At 43.1% G+C, this 14,322-nt stretch overlaps 1 protein-coding gene across 1 annotated transcript in view; it reads right to left on the bottom strand.

Moving 5' to 3' along the window:
• Pkhd1 (PKHD1 ciliary IPT domain containing fibrocystin/polyductin) overlaps positions 1 to 14,322 on the bottom strand; it is a 268,602-nt gene that overhangs the window by 12,815 nt on the left and 241,465 nt on the right. The window contains exons 60-62 of the mRNA XM_048347537.1: positions 6,704 to 6,839; positions 6,169 to 6,256; positions 413 to 520 (exon numbers count right to left, since the gene is read on the bottom strand). Coding sequence (XP_048203494.1) covers positions 413 to 520; positions 6,169 to 6,256; positions 6,704 to 6,839 — 332 coding nt within the window. The remainder of the gene's footprint in view (positions 1 to 412; positions 521 to 6,168; positions 6,257 to 6,703; positions 6,840 to 14,322) is intronic.

The following is a 14,322-nucleotide window of genomic DNA, read 5'->3' as shown; positions in this document are numbered from 1 at the left end:
CATAACTTTACACCCAACATCTAACTGTGCTTCTAAATCACTAGGATGATAATAGCTATGCATTGTCATGCTATTCCTCGATATCCCAAGACTTTCCTGTAAGTTAAAGTTTCCTGACAAATCCCTAACCGCATGTGTAGGAATAAAAAAGGAGAAGCAAGTAGAACACACAACGTAAAACTTTAACATCTAGAGGAAAGTGTACACTTTGCATTCTTGTTCTCCGGAGTCTCTAGAGGCTTAATTTCTACACGCGCTCTTTCTTCTCATGCTTTAATGATATAACCGAGTGAATTTTTTTTCCTATACTAGGATGGCTTCTTATTCATGAAAGGAGTTTTTCCCATTATAAAGGAGAAAGGGTAACTTTTTCAAAAGAAGCAGATATAAAAGCAAACTGTGCTGAAATTACCTGCAGGGGAAGTAACAGTAAAAATAAAGTGCCAGTTCGACCCTGAGATCAGCACTGCCAAGTTAGAGAAGCTCACGTAACCATCTTGTGTTTCTGCCTGAGTACAACCTGTAAAAAAGAAAGAAAAGCACAAACAAAAGACGATGCTAGTTATACATTCAACGCCACCTCTTCAAGTCTTCTGAGAAGACAGGAAAATGGACAATAAAGAAAAATGCTTTGAAAATTAATGGGGTTATCTAACTCATCGAGTTCTTCTCAGACAAGTCTTGAAACCAAATAATTCCAAATAGACTTAGACTGTGACCGTATATCCATAGCTTAATAATCCAGACACTGCGTCATACAAATCACTGTACACTATATAACTCTATAAAATATGCCATTATCAACATTCTTATGTTAAATTACAAGTTGATTGGGGCTAGCATTACAGCTGAAATCGATTTGCTTTTCAAAGTTTGTATGCTTCACCACCACTACATATTGACTATTTGTTATTAAAAAGCTATCAAGGCACTGAGCCTGTGGATCAGAGAAATGTACAAGGGCCTGGCTGGGTTCAGTCCCTAGAACCACCAGATACTACCTCATGAGACACAAATGATGTCAGTTTCCTGAGGAATCGTCTCTCCTTTAATCCAGCAGATCTGTATTGATGCAGTAGAACAAAGTTAGGCCAGCCCAGGATGACAGTATCTTATCAAGAAATCATGGCTGATTTCTTTGCTATGGCAACTTGGACTGTCTTGAGCCTCAGTTTCCCTGAATCAAATGCAAAGTAGAAACCTTACCCTTCCTAACAATAAAGAGCGAACGGAGGTAACATAGGAACCAGTTCTCAGTGTCATAAATTGTCTCCTGACTTGACTACTCCTAAATGACTTTGCTAATTAACAGCTGCTACTCTGCACTGGCGCTGTCATGACAGTAGTTACGGTGGACCGGGAGCGGGAAGAGAGGGGGCTGCAAGTTTATAAAGTACTTTGAGATCTCAAAGCCTGAAAAGTATGGTGCAGATGTCATATGCTTTGTGGTACATTTTTCAATTCAATTGCTTCGTCCTTTTGTAGAAAATGATGTCTTTGCTCATCAATTTTGCAGTGCTAAGGAAAAACTTTCTTTTCTGGAGACATCTTCTCTTTGATCTATTCAGAGTCCCAAGATAGATAAAATGCCCAGAAAAATTTGAAATAAATAAGCCAAGAGACTCAAATAAATGGTAGACGCTCAAGATAAATGCGGTTTCTACTCTTAAAACCCCTATATGCATCAAAATTATGGTCAATAAACTCTTGCAAACAATGAACTGCCGCATACAGATGTTCAACACGAAATCGTTTGCTGCAGTTTTTCCTTTGACAAACGTCCTTATTGTCCCCATCTTTACAAGAATACAAAGCAGCATTTAATCGCAGTGTGTCCGCCCAGCACAGTGAGTCTGCCTCGGAGAACAGCCGCCAAACTGCCTAATGGAAAGTGCTTCGGCAACAAATGGGTTTTCGTCTGCGTTAAATACCAGCTTGCCTTGGAGATCTCCAGGAAGATTCTCATAGAGATCTATGATATTCTCAGATTTGAAGCATATGTACCCCAGAGCAGAAACAGTGGCTGCCAAGGATAGCACACACACAAAAAAGACTCCAGGGTCCATCAAATCTTTGGAAATTGCTTTTTATAAAATAGACAAATGCTCTTGACAGGCTGTCTGATCAAGCTGGTTTTATAAACAAGGTACAGGCAGAGGGCATTTGGGATAAGATGGGATGGTGGGCTAAAATCAATTCCATGGCTACCAGCAAATGCCCGGATGTGATTCCGTAGCCTAAAATACCAGAGCTTTTCTACAACCAGCGCCTCCCCGTCCCCTTGCTAAACATGCCAACAAACTGTTACATCCTTGTGCTTGAAGTATCTTTAAAAACATATATTCTTCAATTATGACCTACAATCAAATGTCAAAGGCTCTAGAGGACCCTTAAATGATTGTCTTGGGAGAATAAATCTACTTTTATAGTAATACCATCTCTTTGCGTTGCAGAGAATCTACTGGAGGAAAAACAAAAAGAACTTCAAATTAAATTTAAGGCTACAAGATTTAGATGTGACATATCGAAATAGCTTTGCAATCATTCTGATTTTTTTTTTCCTCCAGGAGAGCCTTAGAAAATTTTAGTGAAGTCATCCCAAGTAACTTTGGTTCTATTCTTTGTCAAGTTAAAGAGAAATCTTCTATGAGGGCTCCAAAAGAACTTTCAATCATAGGAAAGAGGATGCTAGGACTTTTGTAGCCTGAGCACCCTTAAGCTAGAACACTGCACGTTTTCTGCCCTACTTCATGACACATGCATGTACCCCCCCCCACGCACACCTAAACACCTTCATTCTTCACTCTTTCTCATTGGATCATTTTGATTTTTCTCAGTCGTGGAGCTTCAACACGGGGCCTACATGCTGTCCCTGAGTTGTTTTTTTTTTTTTTTTTTTCTGCTCAGGGCTGGCACCTATCACGTGAGCCACAGATCCACTTTTAGCTTTGGAGTGGTTAATTGGAGATAAGAGTCTCATGGACTTTCCTGCCCATCCTGGCTTCGAACTGTGATCCTCAGATTTCAGCCTCCTGAGTAGTGAGGATGGCAGGCGTGAGCCATGGGCACCCAGCGACTGTACTTTCTTAATGATCTAGTTTGTTCCTGAAAACTGGTATAGGGAACATTCAGAGATATTCCTTTTCCTTGGGATTTCAATCCTAAGGAGTTTCTGAGTATAGCATTTAGGTAAAGAAATGGCTAAGAGTAAAAAACACGAGTTAGCAGTATGGGAGTTTTTTTACCATTGTGAGTAAAACTGGATTTCATAAGCCTAGAGGCTATGAAGAGATTCTCCCATAATAGATGGTTACCTGGCATGTAAAAAGTGAATTGTACAAAGGAGGAGGAAGGGCTGGGAATATGGCTTTGCTGTGCAGTGCTTACCTTGCATGTATGAAGCCCTGGGTTTGATTCTTCAGCACCACATAGGTAGAAAAAGCCAGAGTGGTGCTGTGGCTTAAGAGGTAGAGTGTTAGCCTTGAGCAAAAAGAAGTCAGGGACAGTGCTCAGGCCCTGAGTCCAAGCCCCAGGATTGGCAACAAACAAAAACCAAACAAAAGAGGAGGAAGAAAGAGGAGTAAAAAGATTCTAGAAGTTTGGAAGAAAACTACTTTTGTGGACAGGTTGGAAAGGTTCGGTTTCTGCATAAATAGATAAGGGAGGGACTTTACAGTCCAGAGTAATAGAAGAACAATTTGAAAAGAGGCAGCATGAATATTTACAGCTCTAATAAGAAAACATGCATTAAGCAGTAACGGGTTTGAAGCTATGAAATGTTTAATCACAAAACGTGGATGGTATCCTCCAGAGGTAGTGCTATTCTCTGGAGTTGATGAGGTGCAGCCTTGTAGGAAACAAAAGACATAAGCTGAACAAAACGAGGCTGTTAGAAAACCTGAGCTCCACCATTCAATCACGAAATCCAAGTGCATGAGAATTCATTAACACGCAATCCTCATCAAAGCAATTTGATATCTTCCTTTATTTAAGGACAAATGGAGGGAGGGAGGGGAGGAGGGAGTGAGGGAGAAAAGAAGGGAGGGAGGGAGGGAGGAAAGGAGGGAAGAAAAGAACTCATATATCCATAGGCTATGGTACCACATTATAAGATGTGTTTTAGGATAACGATAAATGCAGGTGGCACAAGAGACCAGACTCATCATCATTCCATCCACTTCGCAGAAGCCATGAAACTGATCTTACTGAGACTCACAGCTAGTGCTGGCCAATTAGGCAACCACACGGACAGGCTGACATTTGGGTCATTTCCAACTTTGGGAAACAAACATTCCAGTGAACACAAAACTAACAGAAATGCCCTAGCTGCCCATGGAAGTATGGACCAAAACAAATCTGAAAGATGGTTTATTAAAGAATTATCAATAGACCTCAAATGTGTATAGGATGTTTGACCTATTATAAGAAAAAAATAAGCAGTCACCATAATAATTAAAAATTACCAATGACTCCTGAGTAGGGACCTGCCTGTCAAGAGGCCGCAAAGGCAGGACTGAAAGCTGCATTTCCAGAAGCATGTGCGAAAGTTCACGGGACTCCCTGCCTCTCCCCCTCGGCAGCAGTGTGGTGGGGTTAAATGATGATTCTGAAAATGGATACTTGTCTTCCTATTTTGTTGCTTTATTTATAAAGAGACATATGTCTCTAATATTCATGTCCTGAAAACATTTTTTTTTATCTTAAACAACAGCTAAGTGGACACAACATCTTGTTAATCTAAAACAGCATTGGGAAGACTTGCTTCTGAGACGTGCTCGGGTCCTACATTCTGGTAAAAGTCCTTCAACATCTGGACACCAGAGCCTCACGCCTATAATCCCAGCTACTCAGGAGATGTGGGGATCACGGTTCAAAGCCAGCATGGGCAGGACAGTCTATGAGACTCTTATGTCAATGAGTTTTTTTTTAAAAAGCTGGAAGTGGAGCTGTGGATCAAGTGGCAGAGTGCTAGCCTTGAGCAAAAAGGTTCAGGGACAGTACCCAAGCTCTGAGTTCAAACCTCAGGACCAACACACACACACACACACACACACACACACACACACACACACACAGAGGCATTCACAACTCTGAATTCAACCAACAGACAATATACATCCACTTCATACTTTTAATTAGATTATCCCAAAAGAACTTTTTTAGGAGAGCTATCCTAATGAAAGGACACTTCCCTTTCTAAAAGTACTTTCCATTTCTAAATGAGGATACTTTCCTTTCTAAAAGTACTTTCCATCAGCTATCTTAAAATTATTATTTTGGCCAGTCTGAATTTGTGGAATACATTTTAAATCCATTTTCTCACTGTTACAACTTAGATGAAATGGTTCCCCTAGTTCCACTTTCTGACTGTCTACTCCAGTGCTGTATAGGAAATGCTTTGGGGATGTTCCTCTAAGCCCCCCTGTTCTTGGTCACGGCACGCTGACACGATGTCAATCCGTCCCTACCTCGGGGTGCACTCCTAGAACTGAACTACCACCGGGCATGGTGGTGGCTTCTCTCTACGCATGTGCAGACCTGGAAGACTGCACTGGTTCTTCATTACCTGGGGAGGAAGCACTTCTATTTCACCACCACAACCACATTGTACCAAGGACGCCATGGTCACCAGGGATGCCACTTGATGATGCTACCACACAGGCATCCACCCTAAGAACACTGGGGAGCCGGAAGAGCATCCAGAGAGAGGAGAGACTGACTATGCCAGCGTTTCCTCTTTCTGTTCACAAGATGGCGGCACCACTAACTGGAGGAGGAGATACAGAAGATACATCCTTGGAAGGACTGAACGCCATGAACTCTCAGTGGGTGCTGATGTGCTCGAGACACGGCCAGAGCCAGCCTCCCAGCCTCTGGTCTTGCCATTCACCACCTCGCCTGAGACATAAAGGGGGAAACTTAATCCAGTGGTGTCCAAGGCTGGGACCTGAATTAGAATCAGACGCAGGTATCTGCGTGTAGCCCTCGGGCCTGGATAACGGTGTTCTGTACACAAGATACCAGACAGATGAGCAAGCAAACACTTGTGTCCTCCCAGAAGGACAAGGGATGCAGATCTCTACAACCACAAGCCACTCCCACATGGGGCCTTGTGGTGTAGACGAAAGCAAGGCCACGCGTGGTGTGTGGCTTCCGCAAGTCACCTGCCTTTCAGCACTGAATCCGCTGTCCCTTCCAGGGAAACCGAGATGCTCCAAGGCACGGAAGGCGTCCCCAGCGACTCCACCCTTCGACTCTGGAAACGGGGGGAGAGAGGGGAAAGCTTGGCTTCCGAAGATACAAATACAAATGCCTGACATTAGGATTGTGCAAGGAAACTTCCTGGTGATTCATGCAACCACATATAAGGAAGTTCAGAACACCACCCCACGGCACAGCATTTGTGGTCACATAAGCTTTGTGTTGTTCTGTAAAAGGACCTCTTCAGAAGAGGCCGTCTACCCTTCTTGGAGGGGGGTAGATTTCAGAGAAGACCGGTGGGGTGGGCTTCCAGAATGGGTCTGGATTTCACCTTTGGTAAACCCTGATCCCCATTTGGAAACTGGGGGAGAGGCAGATGGTGACGTGCAAGGAGAAAAAGCCAGGCGAAGTGGAGGCGATTCCACGGGGGTCACTCTGGAGAAGTGTCCGCGTGACAGCCTAGCACCTGGGCTGTAGGTGACGGTCCATGACGGGCACTCACCTGCCCATCCAGAACAACAAGTTGAGGTTGCACCGGGAGTTCCTTCCCCACTTCTCCATCGGAAGGCTGCACCAGGACGGAAAGGGCCCAGGGCCGGACGTACACCACGTTCCCAGGTCCCGAGCTGCTTGCATTTCTGGCAGACATAAAGACACATAAAACCATAAAACAAGGCCACACGTGTCGTGGCAGTAATCATTTTCCATGGGACATTATTACCACTGAAAATATTGGCATAGGCAATTATGTAAGGTTTCTAGAAACTTCATGGCATTCTGTATAACAAATAATTATATATTGCTATATACATGTTCTTTAGAGGGTAGAAATCTGTTTATTCGTATACCATTAAACTCTCCCCCAAAAATAAAATTCATCCCCTATTTTGTAATCTATTCCAATTACTCTGGTGTGAATAACCCCACTGTAGGTCCCAAGATGGCACTGCTAGACACAAACAGGGAGAGATGGAAGAAGAGTCCTCTACATACATAATCATCAAGACAGCCATCTCTTATTTATATTCTTTGAAGGTTCTCACATTAAGTGGATCTAGTAACTATGGCATTCACTGATTGATTTACTTGCAAGAAGCACCTGTGAAGAATAACACTTGGAAAGGATATTGAGTGAGCATTAACTGTGCACCATATAGTAGTACAGATTTTCCAGGTATAAACTCACTGCATTTCTTCAGCTAATACCATGAGATAGGTCCATGTTTACTCATATAGGAGAAAAGAGGTATTACAAGGCTTGTGAAACTTGCTCCAGGTTTTACAAATAGTTAACTAGAGATCAAAGCCCTAAGCGGTTGACCGGGCAGTCACATTGCTTCTGGGTTTGTTGAAAGGATGTGGACTGCTAAACTTAGTACTGAAATAGGTATATAATTCATAACTCAAAGCATCTTTTACCACTTCTTTTTGGCATGTGGGTTAATGGAGCCAACTTTATGAAAACAACATTATATACTTATGCATCAAGCATATCCGACACCACAGAAATGCAGCTACACTAGGTAGTTACAGAGATACGTAGATCTCCTGTCTTAAGTATTGGTGACTTATTCTCAAAACAGCCTGGGTAAGTTCTAGCAATGTTTCTGCTGAAAAAAAAGAACAAAACCTAATCCATCATGTACTTATTCTCCAATTAAATATTTGTAAGGGAGAAATGATGAAGGATTCATTTGTCATAGATGGTTTACGTCAGGCAAACGTGGAGATTGGTCCTGAAAGAGGAAACAATGGAAGGACAAACAGAATGAATTGGAAAACAAGAAGCTCCCAGAAGACCACTTTCCCTCGGCCCTGCAAGTTGCAGAAAGGAGAGGAAGAGTGGGGATGTGTCATCTCGGAACCCCTTTGGCCGTCTGCCAGCTGAACCCCCACTTCTGCGCTCAGATCCCAGTGTGGGAGGTCACCCCGCACCTCCTCAGCTATCCTTCATGAGTTTTCTTAGCCTGCCTGCCTAGGGCTCCTTTCGCATTTTAAAAGGAACAATTTAAACCGGATTTCTAAAAATCCATGCTAATAATTCTGTCTTTCCCTGGGTCTCAAGTTACGTGATAGGTGTGACATTCCCAGCCGATTCCGGTTCTTTCTCCTACACTAGTCTTTAATTTTTTTTTTCTTTTTCAGATGGGGGGTAGGTACAGACAAGCCAGAAGTCTGGGTTAAAGAAACGGAAAGGCCATTAAAGAATCTGACATGCGTTCATTGATGTCTGGAGAGGAAGGATGGGAATCAACTGCCTGGTAACCCAGGAAGGCCCGCCCCGACACACTTTCAAGTTTATTGTGAGCAAACAGCTCTTATTACATGTAAACAGCCTCTCACTGGAGGGCAGAGACTTGCTGCACATCGTATCCCAAGGTAATACCACTTTAAGCTCCACATAAACTCTTAAACACCTTCCATCCTAAAACCTGACCGTAGGTGGTACCGTTTTTTACGATATGTTATAATAGTGCAATAAATCTGTTAGCTTAAAATCGAATCTCCGTGGCCTTTTAGAGAAATCATCATTAAATGCAGCGTCCTGTTAATGATGCCATCCCAGTGAAATTGTTTAATCTGCTGAGGGGGTGAAAGGTCACCAAATGAATTTTTTATAATACATCAACTTGACACGCAATAGGGAAAACTGTAATAGATAAAAGCAAAGGAAAAGGGCACCGTCTACTCCTGATAGGTCAATAGCAGCCAAGAGAGTCACTCATCCACTTTCCTTTCACAATGGGGCTCCTTTTGCATTTAATATGGACACCCAATTAATACCTCAGCACCACAGACAACCTCATTTTAGGTGACTTATAGCAATTTCTCCCCCTTCCCTGAGATGAAAGTGATCACAATACATCATAGCATTGTGCGAATTAACGTTAATTGATTCAAGTTACCGAGCAATGATGGGCCACTTATATAATCTAGGCGTTATTGGGTGCTAGAAGGGATGGAGGGAAGATTAGATTCCAATGTCCGTTGCTGTGACGACCAGAGTCACCTGACGCCTTGTTAGACACTTGTAAGGTTCTATTGCCGGCCCCACTGGGGTCGTCAGTAAACCGGAGTGATGTCCAAACATCATTACAGGCTGCTCCAATATTAAAGCAAAGGGATTAGCAACTTATTGCAAGCAACCTGGATTTGTCATTGTGCTGTCGTTATCCAATTTCCAACTGCTAATGTGACTGTAGCCTGCAGGCAGAAGGACCTACAGCCAAACTTTAAAAAAGGGGGGGTTGGGGGGGGCAGGAAAGTTCCCTCTGTCCCTTCCAGGTTTAACCACTATTTAATGGCTTCGAATCCCCACTCGGTGATGTGAAAGAATTTTTCCCCCCTTCCAATGTTTAAGTGAAAGATCAAGAAGAAAGATCAAGAGAATAGAGCAATTTCCCAGCTCAGAGATCACCACTATTCATTTCTACCACTTGCCCTCAAATCTACCAGATCTGCCATGTTTACCCTGCAGAGGCTGGGTCTCCCGTTTGCATAGCACAGTCAGCAAACAAGCAAAGACATCCTATTGAGTTTCTCAGCTTCAGCCGGCTGTTCTGGATTGAGAGCGTGGCCGAGGGCTAGACAGACCCCTCCACCCCCCCCCCACAATCTTCTCAATGCCATGAGCCAGGTTCTATCAAAGAACCGCGTGTTTGGATTGGATATTTCAGAATGTCCTACCCATGGTGGGGCTCTCTTGTTTTAAACAGGCTACATAAGGGGCCCTGGTGCATACGGGCCACGAGATGACCTGAATTCCAAAGGAAATCTGCACCTGGGAATCAAACTTTTGTCCTTCCACTTACTATGTACAAACATCGCTCAAGGCACTAAGAGACAGGCAAAGATAAAACACCAGGATGCCCCCCAGGAAGAAAGGCAAGAATTCACTTCCTGGCTATCCTCCTGAGCGGGTGTACAACCCTTCACTTACATTTCATAGTCCTCACGGATCCTAGTTAAACCTAATTCCGCTCTCTTCGAGTCTGTCAAGGATGGATGGAAGGAATTCCTAGCGATCTGATAGTTTCCTCGGGTGTTACGGTCGCATAGTTCCAGGCATGGCGCATTTCAAGACCCTGATGCCTTTTACAATAATAATAACCCCTTTCTGAGCCAGCACTCGGCATGCAGGTCCACTGCTTGAAGGCCATGAACTGTCTCTGTAAAGCCACAACCCACCTTGGCCTGGTCAACTTCAAGTTCTTGTGCACTCTCTGAGCAGAGTGCTACAGCTTACTGTCATATTTATGACCAAATGGATGTGATTTCTGAAAATTGCTATTTCAAATTGAGTTTGAGGAGCCATGCTTGTAGGTTTCAGTAGGTCAGAAGTACATAGACACAGAATACATGGCATATCTCCCAATAATATCAACTAAGTGCAAATGTTGGGGGAAGCAGGTATTTTTAATAAATCATTTAAAATAATAAATCTAGCACGAATACTTTATAAAAGAGAATGGAATCTAACTATGTACATGTATATATGTGTGTATGTATATAATTTTTGTTATCTTTAAATAGTTGTATTTGGGAGTTGCCATTCAACAAAGCAGTTTATAAATACAATCTGACTCAATTTTTAAGGCTGTACATAAATAGTCAAAATTTCAGGTTTCTGCTGATGGAGCTATAACAGTCATAATCTGGCAAGAAGAAAATAGAAATTACTCAAGGCCTTGCTAAAAGAAGAGTTTAATTGGTTATATAGAAAAAAAAGAACTAAACGAATTACATTTTAGTACTTGATAAATGTTGGTCATTTACTTTGAATGAAAAGTGTTCAAGTTACTTAGGAATATAATAATAAGTTGGACCTCTTACTATGTAATCAATCTTACGTAGACAAAATATATTCACATTATTTTCATGAAAACTAGACTAATTTGTTATGGTAGCTGATACTGAATCACTTCCTAGACACAGAGACAGATGGAATGAGATTTGCCATAACATATTCCCATTAAATACTTGAATTAATATTGCTTTTACATATGCAATAATTTAAAAATTTCTAGACCTTCCTAGGAGCCTGATAACAAAGTATTTCCATATGATATAGTATTCGCATAACACTTGGGACGTGAGATGTTCAAATGTTTGAGGAGTCCCCAGAAGCGTAGCTCTCCTGAATCTATGATATTTATCTGAACTTCACCACATAAATCTTATCTTGGTTCAGTTTAGATGGTGGGTGGTAGCCATCCTTATTAAACTGGAAAGAACACAGAGCATCCATACCTTCATGATGATTCGTGCTCATTCGTAAAGCTATCAGTACATTTCACATCCTGCAATGAGGAGCTTGCAGACCACTGTTTTTATAGCATTGGTCTTATGCCACTGAGCCTTTGATTCCTTCCGTTTTCCTTGTGGACAAGGTATGAGTCCCAGTGTACTCTGTTGTTGATGCATCTACAACCAGCAGCTCCCTGCCCTCAAGCTCATCAGATTCTAACGGTGCGTGGGTGACCTGCATCACCTGCGGGAACTCCGGGGGGTTCCTTCACTGTTCCAGGTCCGCGCCGCAGCGTGTTCCTTAAGGGGAGTAGGAGCCCGCACTTACAAGGCCGCTGATGGGCTAAGGTGCACGCTCGGGCAGGAGTGCAGACAGACCCACGCGGGGCCAGCCTCGGAGAAGGAATCCACTCCCGAGCCCGTTCGGGTCATGGTGGACTTCCTCTCCCGGCAGCGATGGCATTGAGGGCTTCGCTTCCTCACGGGCTGTCGGCCCACTCTAGGGAATGCATCTACCTGCAAGCCTTCTTTCACTGGAAACCCGTGGCAGCCATTTTCCCCACACGCAGAAAAGCTCTGCTGTTGGCTTCTGCCTTGTTTGTCATGGCAGGAGACACTTTTCATCTTTTAAGAAGGTACATGTTTGACTGGGCCCACCGGGATGGGTATCTTGCCATCCCAAGATTAATTGTGACGTGTAATACACTGGAATCATAGATCCTGTTCTAAGGGTTAGGGAAGCATTCCTTTGGGACGCCACCTCCAGACGTCGGCCAACTACCGAAAACCTTGTCATTTCAATACCGACACTTCTCTAAGATGTGTACATATAGCTAATTTTACTAAGTGACAACATTATGTTGAAATTTTTGTTTCTGAAATAGTACTGAATGAGGAGAGAGAAAGGGAAAGAGAAAAGACAGATATGAAAGGCTTTCGAAATAGTAAATGCCAGCTGGGCGCTGGTTGTAACCCTGGCTACTCAGGAGGCTGAGATCTGAGGATCACGGTTCAAAGCCAGCCCAGGCAGCAAAGTCCCTGAGACTGTTACTGCTAATTAACCACCCAAAAACTGGAAGTGGCGCTGTGGCTCAAAGTGGTAGAGCCCTTGCCTTGAGGGGAAGAGCTCAGGGACAGCACCCAGGCCCTGAGTTCAAGCCCCATGACTAACAACAACAAAATAACAATAAATGTCTAGATGCCACTGAAAACAAGCAAACAGCATCCAGCATTTCCCATCCGATAAAAGACGTGGGTGGAAATAACATCCTCATCGGAACCTCCATCTTGAGAAGGGAAGATTGCATGTATGTTTCTCTCTTCTCCCTCTACAAACACCACTAAAATGACCTAAGGAATAAACATGAGTGAAAATAGTATAAATTTAAAAAAGAAAGAAAGAGAGAGAGAAGAAGGAGAAGGAGAAGGAGGAGAGGAAGAAGAAGAAGGAGGAGGAGGAGGAGGAGGAGAAGGAGGAGGAAATGAAGAAGAAGAAGAAGAAGAAGAAGAAGAAGAAGAAGAAGAAGAAGAAGAAGAAGAAGAAGAAGAAGAAGAAGAAGAAGAAGAAGAAGAAGAGGAGGAGGAGGAGGAGAAGACCACACCTGGCAACCAAGGTCCATAAAGTTCTGCAGAGTAGAAAGTGGGCACATGGGACTGAGCACTGAAAGCATAGAGCCAGATGCTGATGGAGAGGCGGGTACAGAGGGGAACTTACAGCATACGATTGGCTTAGGAAGTGGGCGGAGAGCTGGTAGATTCTTGGAAGTAAGGACCCCTCTCCTGGCAGTACAACAACCCAGTGTGGCCCCGTGTGTTGAGATACACACAGTCCCAGGAAATGAGCAAGTGGAGCCTTTGAGAACCCTGGCTGCTTTGTCCCTCCAGCCATCCCTTCTGTCTCTGCCTCAGTGCATTTGCTGCTGGATGGTTCCCCAGTGGGCTCAGCGGAAGTCCCTGCTGACACTGATCAAAGCAGATGGAAACAGAATTGTCCTTGGGGGTCTGCATAGGGCAGAGTTCCCACACTGTTGGCCACCTCCTGCAACTCGTAGAACATGGGGAGGCTTGCTAAGTCTCACTCTGTTCCAGACGGTAGGGTATTTCTTACTCGACAGAGACTTGCTCAGGTCTGTTTTATAAGTGGCTTTTCTATAGCTTCAGAAGATTTACTTTTTGCCTTATGTCTTGCAAATTTGTCTTAAAATAATAGGAGAGAGAGAGAGAGAGACTATAACACATTGCAACAGGAGATCAATACCATAATATACACACTCAGCAGTTTCTTATGAAGCAGAAATGCTTGGACCAACAGTGAATCCAGTGATCTTTCCCCCCAAAGCTGTCCCTTCGTCATGACAATGAGCAACAGGCTTCTCACACGTGTGTGATCTACCCAACCTTCCTGCCAGTCCCCTCTGGATTTTCCTTCTAGTGCATCTCATTTGTTTCCTACACAATGACTTTTCTCTCTTTCTAGTGTGAGCATTCACTAAGACTTCTTGTATATGTAATTTATAAATTAAGCATTTTATAGTGGTCACTTATTAGAAATGATCTGTAGTATAAATCTGAATACAATTAAGCAGCGGGCTAAACTTTTTCCGATTTAGGCAGAATACACTTACAATGAAATAGTGACACCTAAATGAAATTAGGCTAAAGGAAATAATACCATGTAAACAAACATAAGCTAATATGCGCTGCTGCAAAAAGTTTCAGATTCCTGGTGTTTCACATTCTTATGTATAATATAATAATACACTAACAGGGTAAAAGCTTGGTGGCTAGAATTTTTTTTTTAAATCTGAGATTCAGTAGCCTATGAAACATATCAGGAACTATAAGTACAGGTTCATTCTAAGCTAAGGATTTCTG

This window comes from Perognathus longimembris, chromosome 6 (genome assembly GCF_023159225.1).
Source record: "Perognathus longimembris pacificus isolate PPM17 chromosome 6, ASM2315922v1, whole genome shotgun sequence".
Taxonomy (NCBI): domain Eukaryota; kingdom Metazoa; phylum Chordata; class Mammalia; order Rodentia; family Heteromyidae; genus Perognathus; species Perognathus longimembris.
This window is presented reverse-complemented; position numbering and strand designations above follow the sequence as displayed.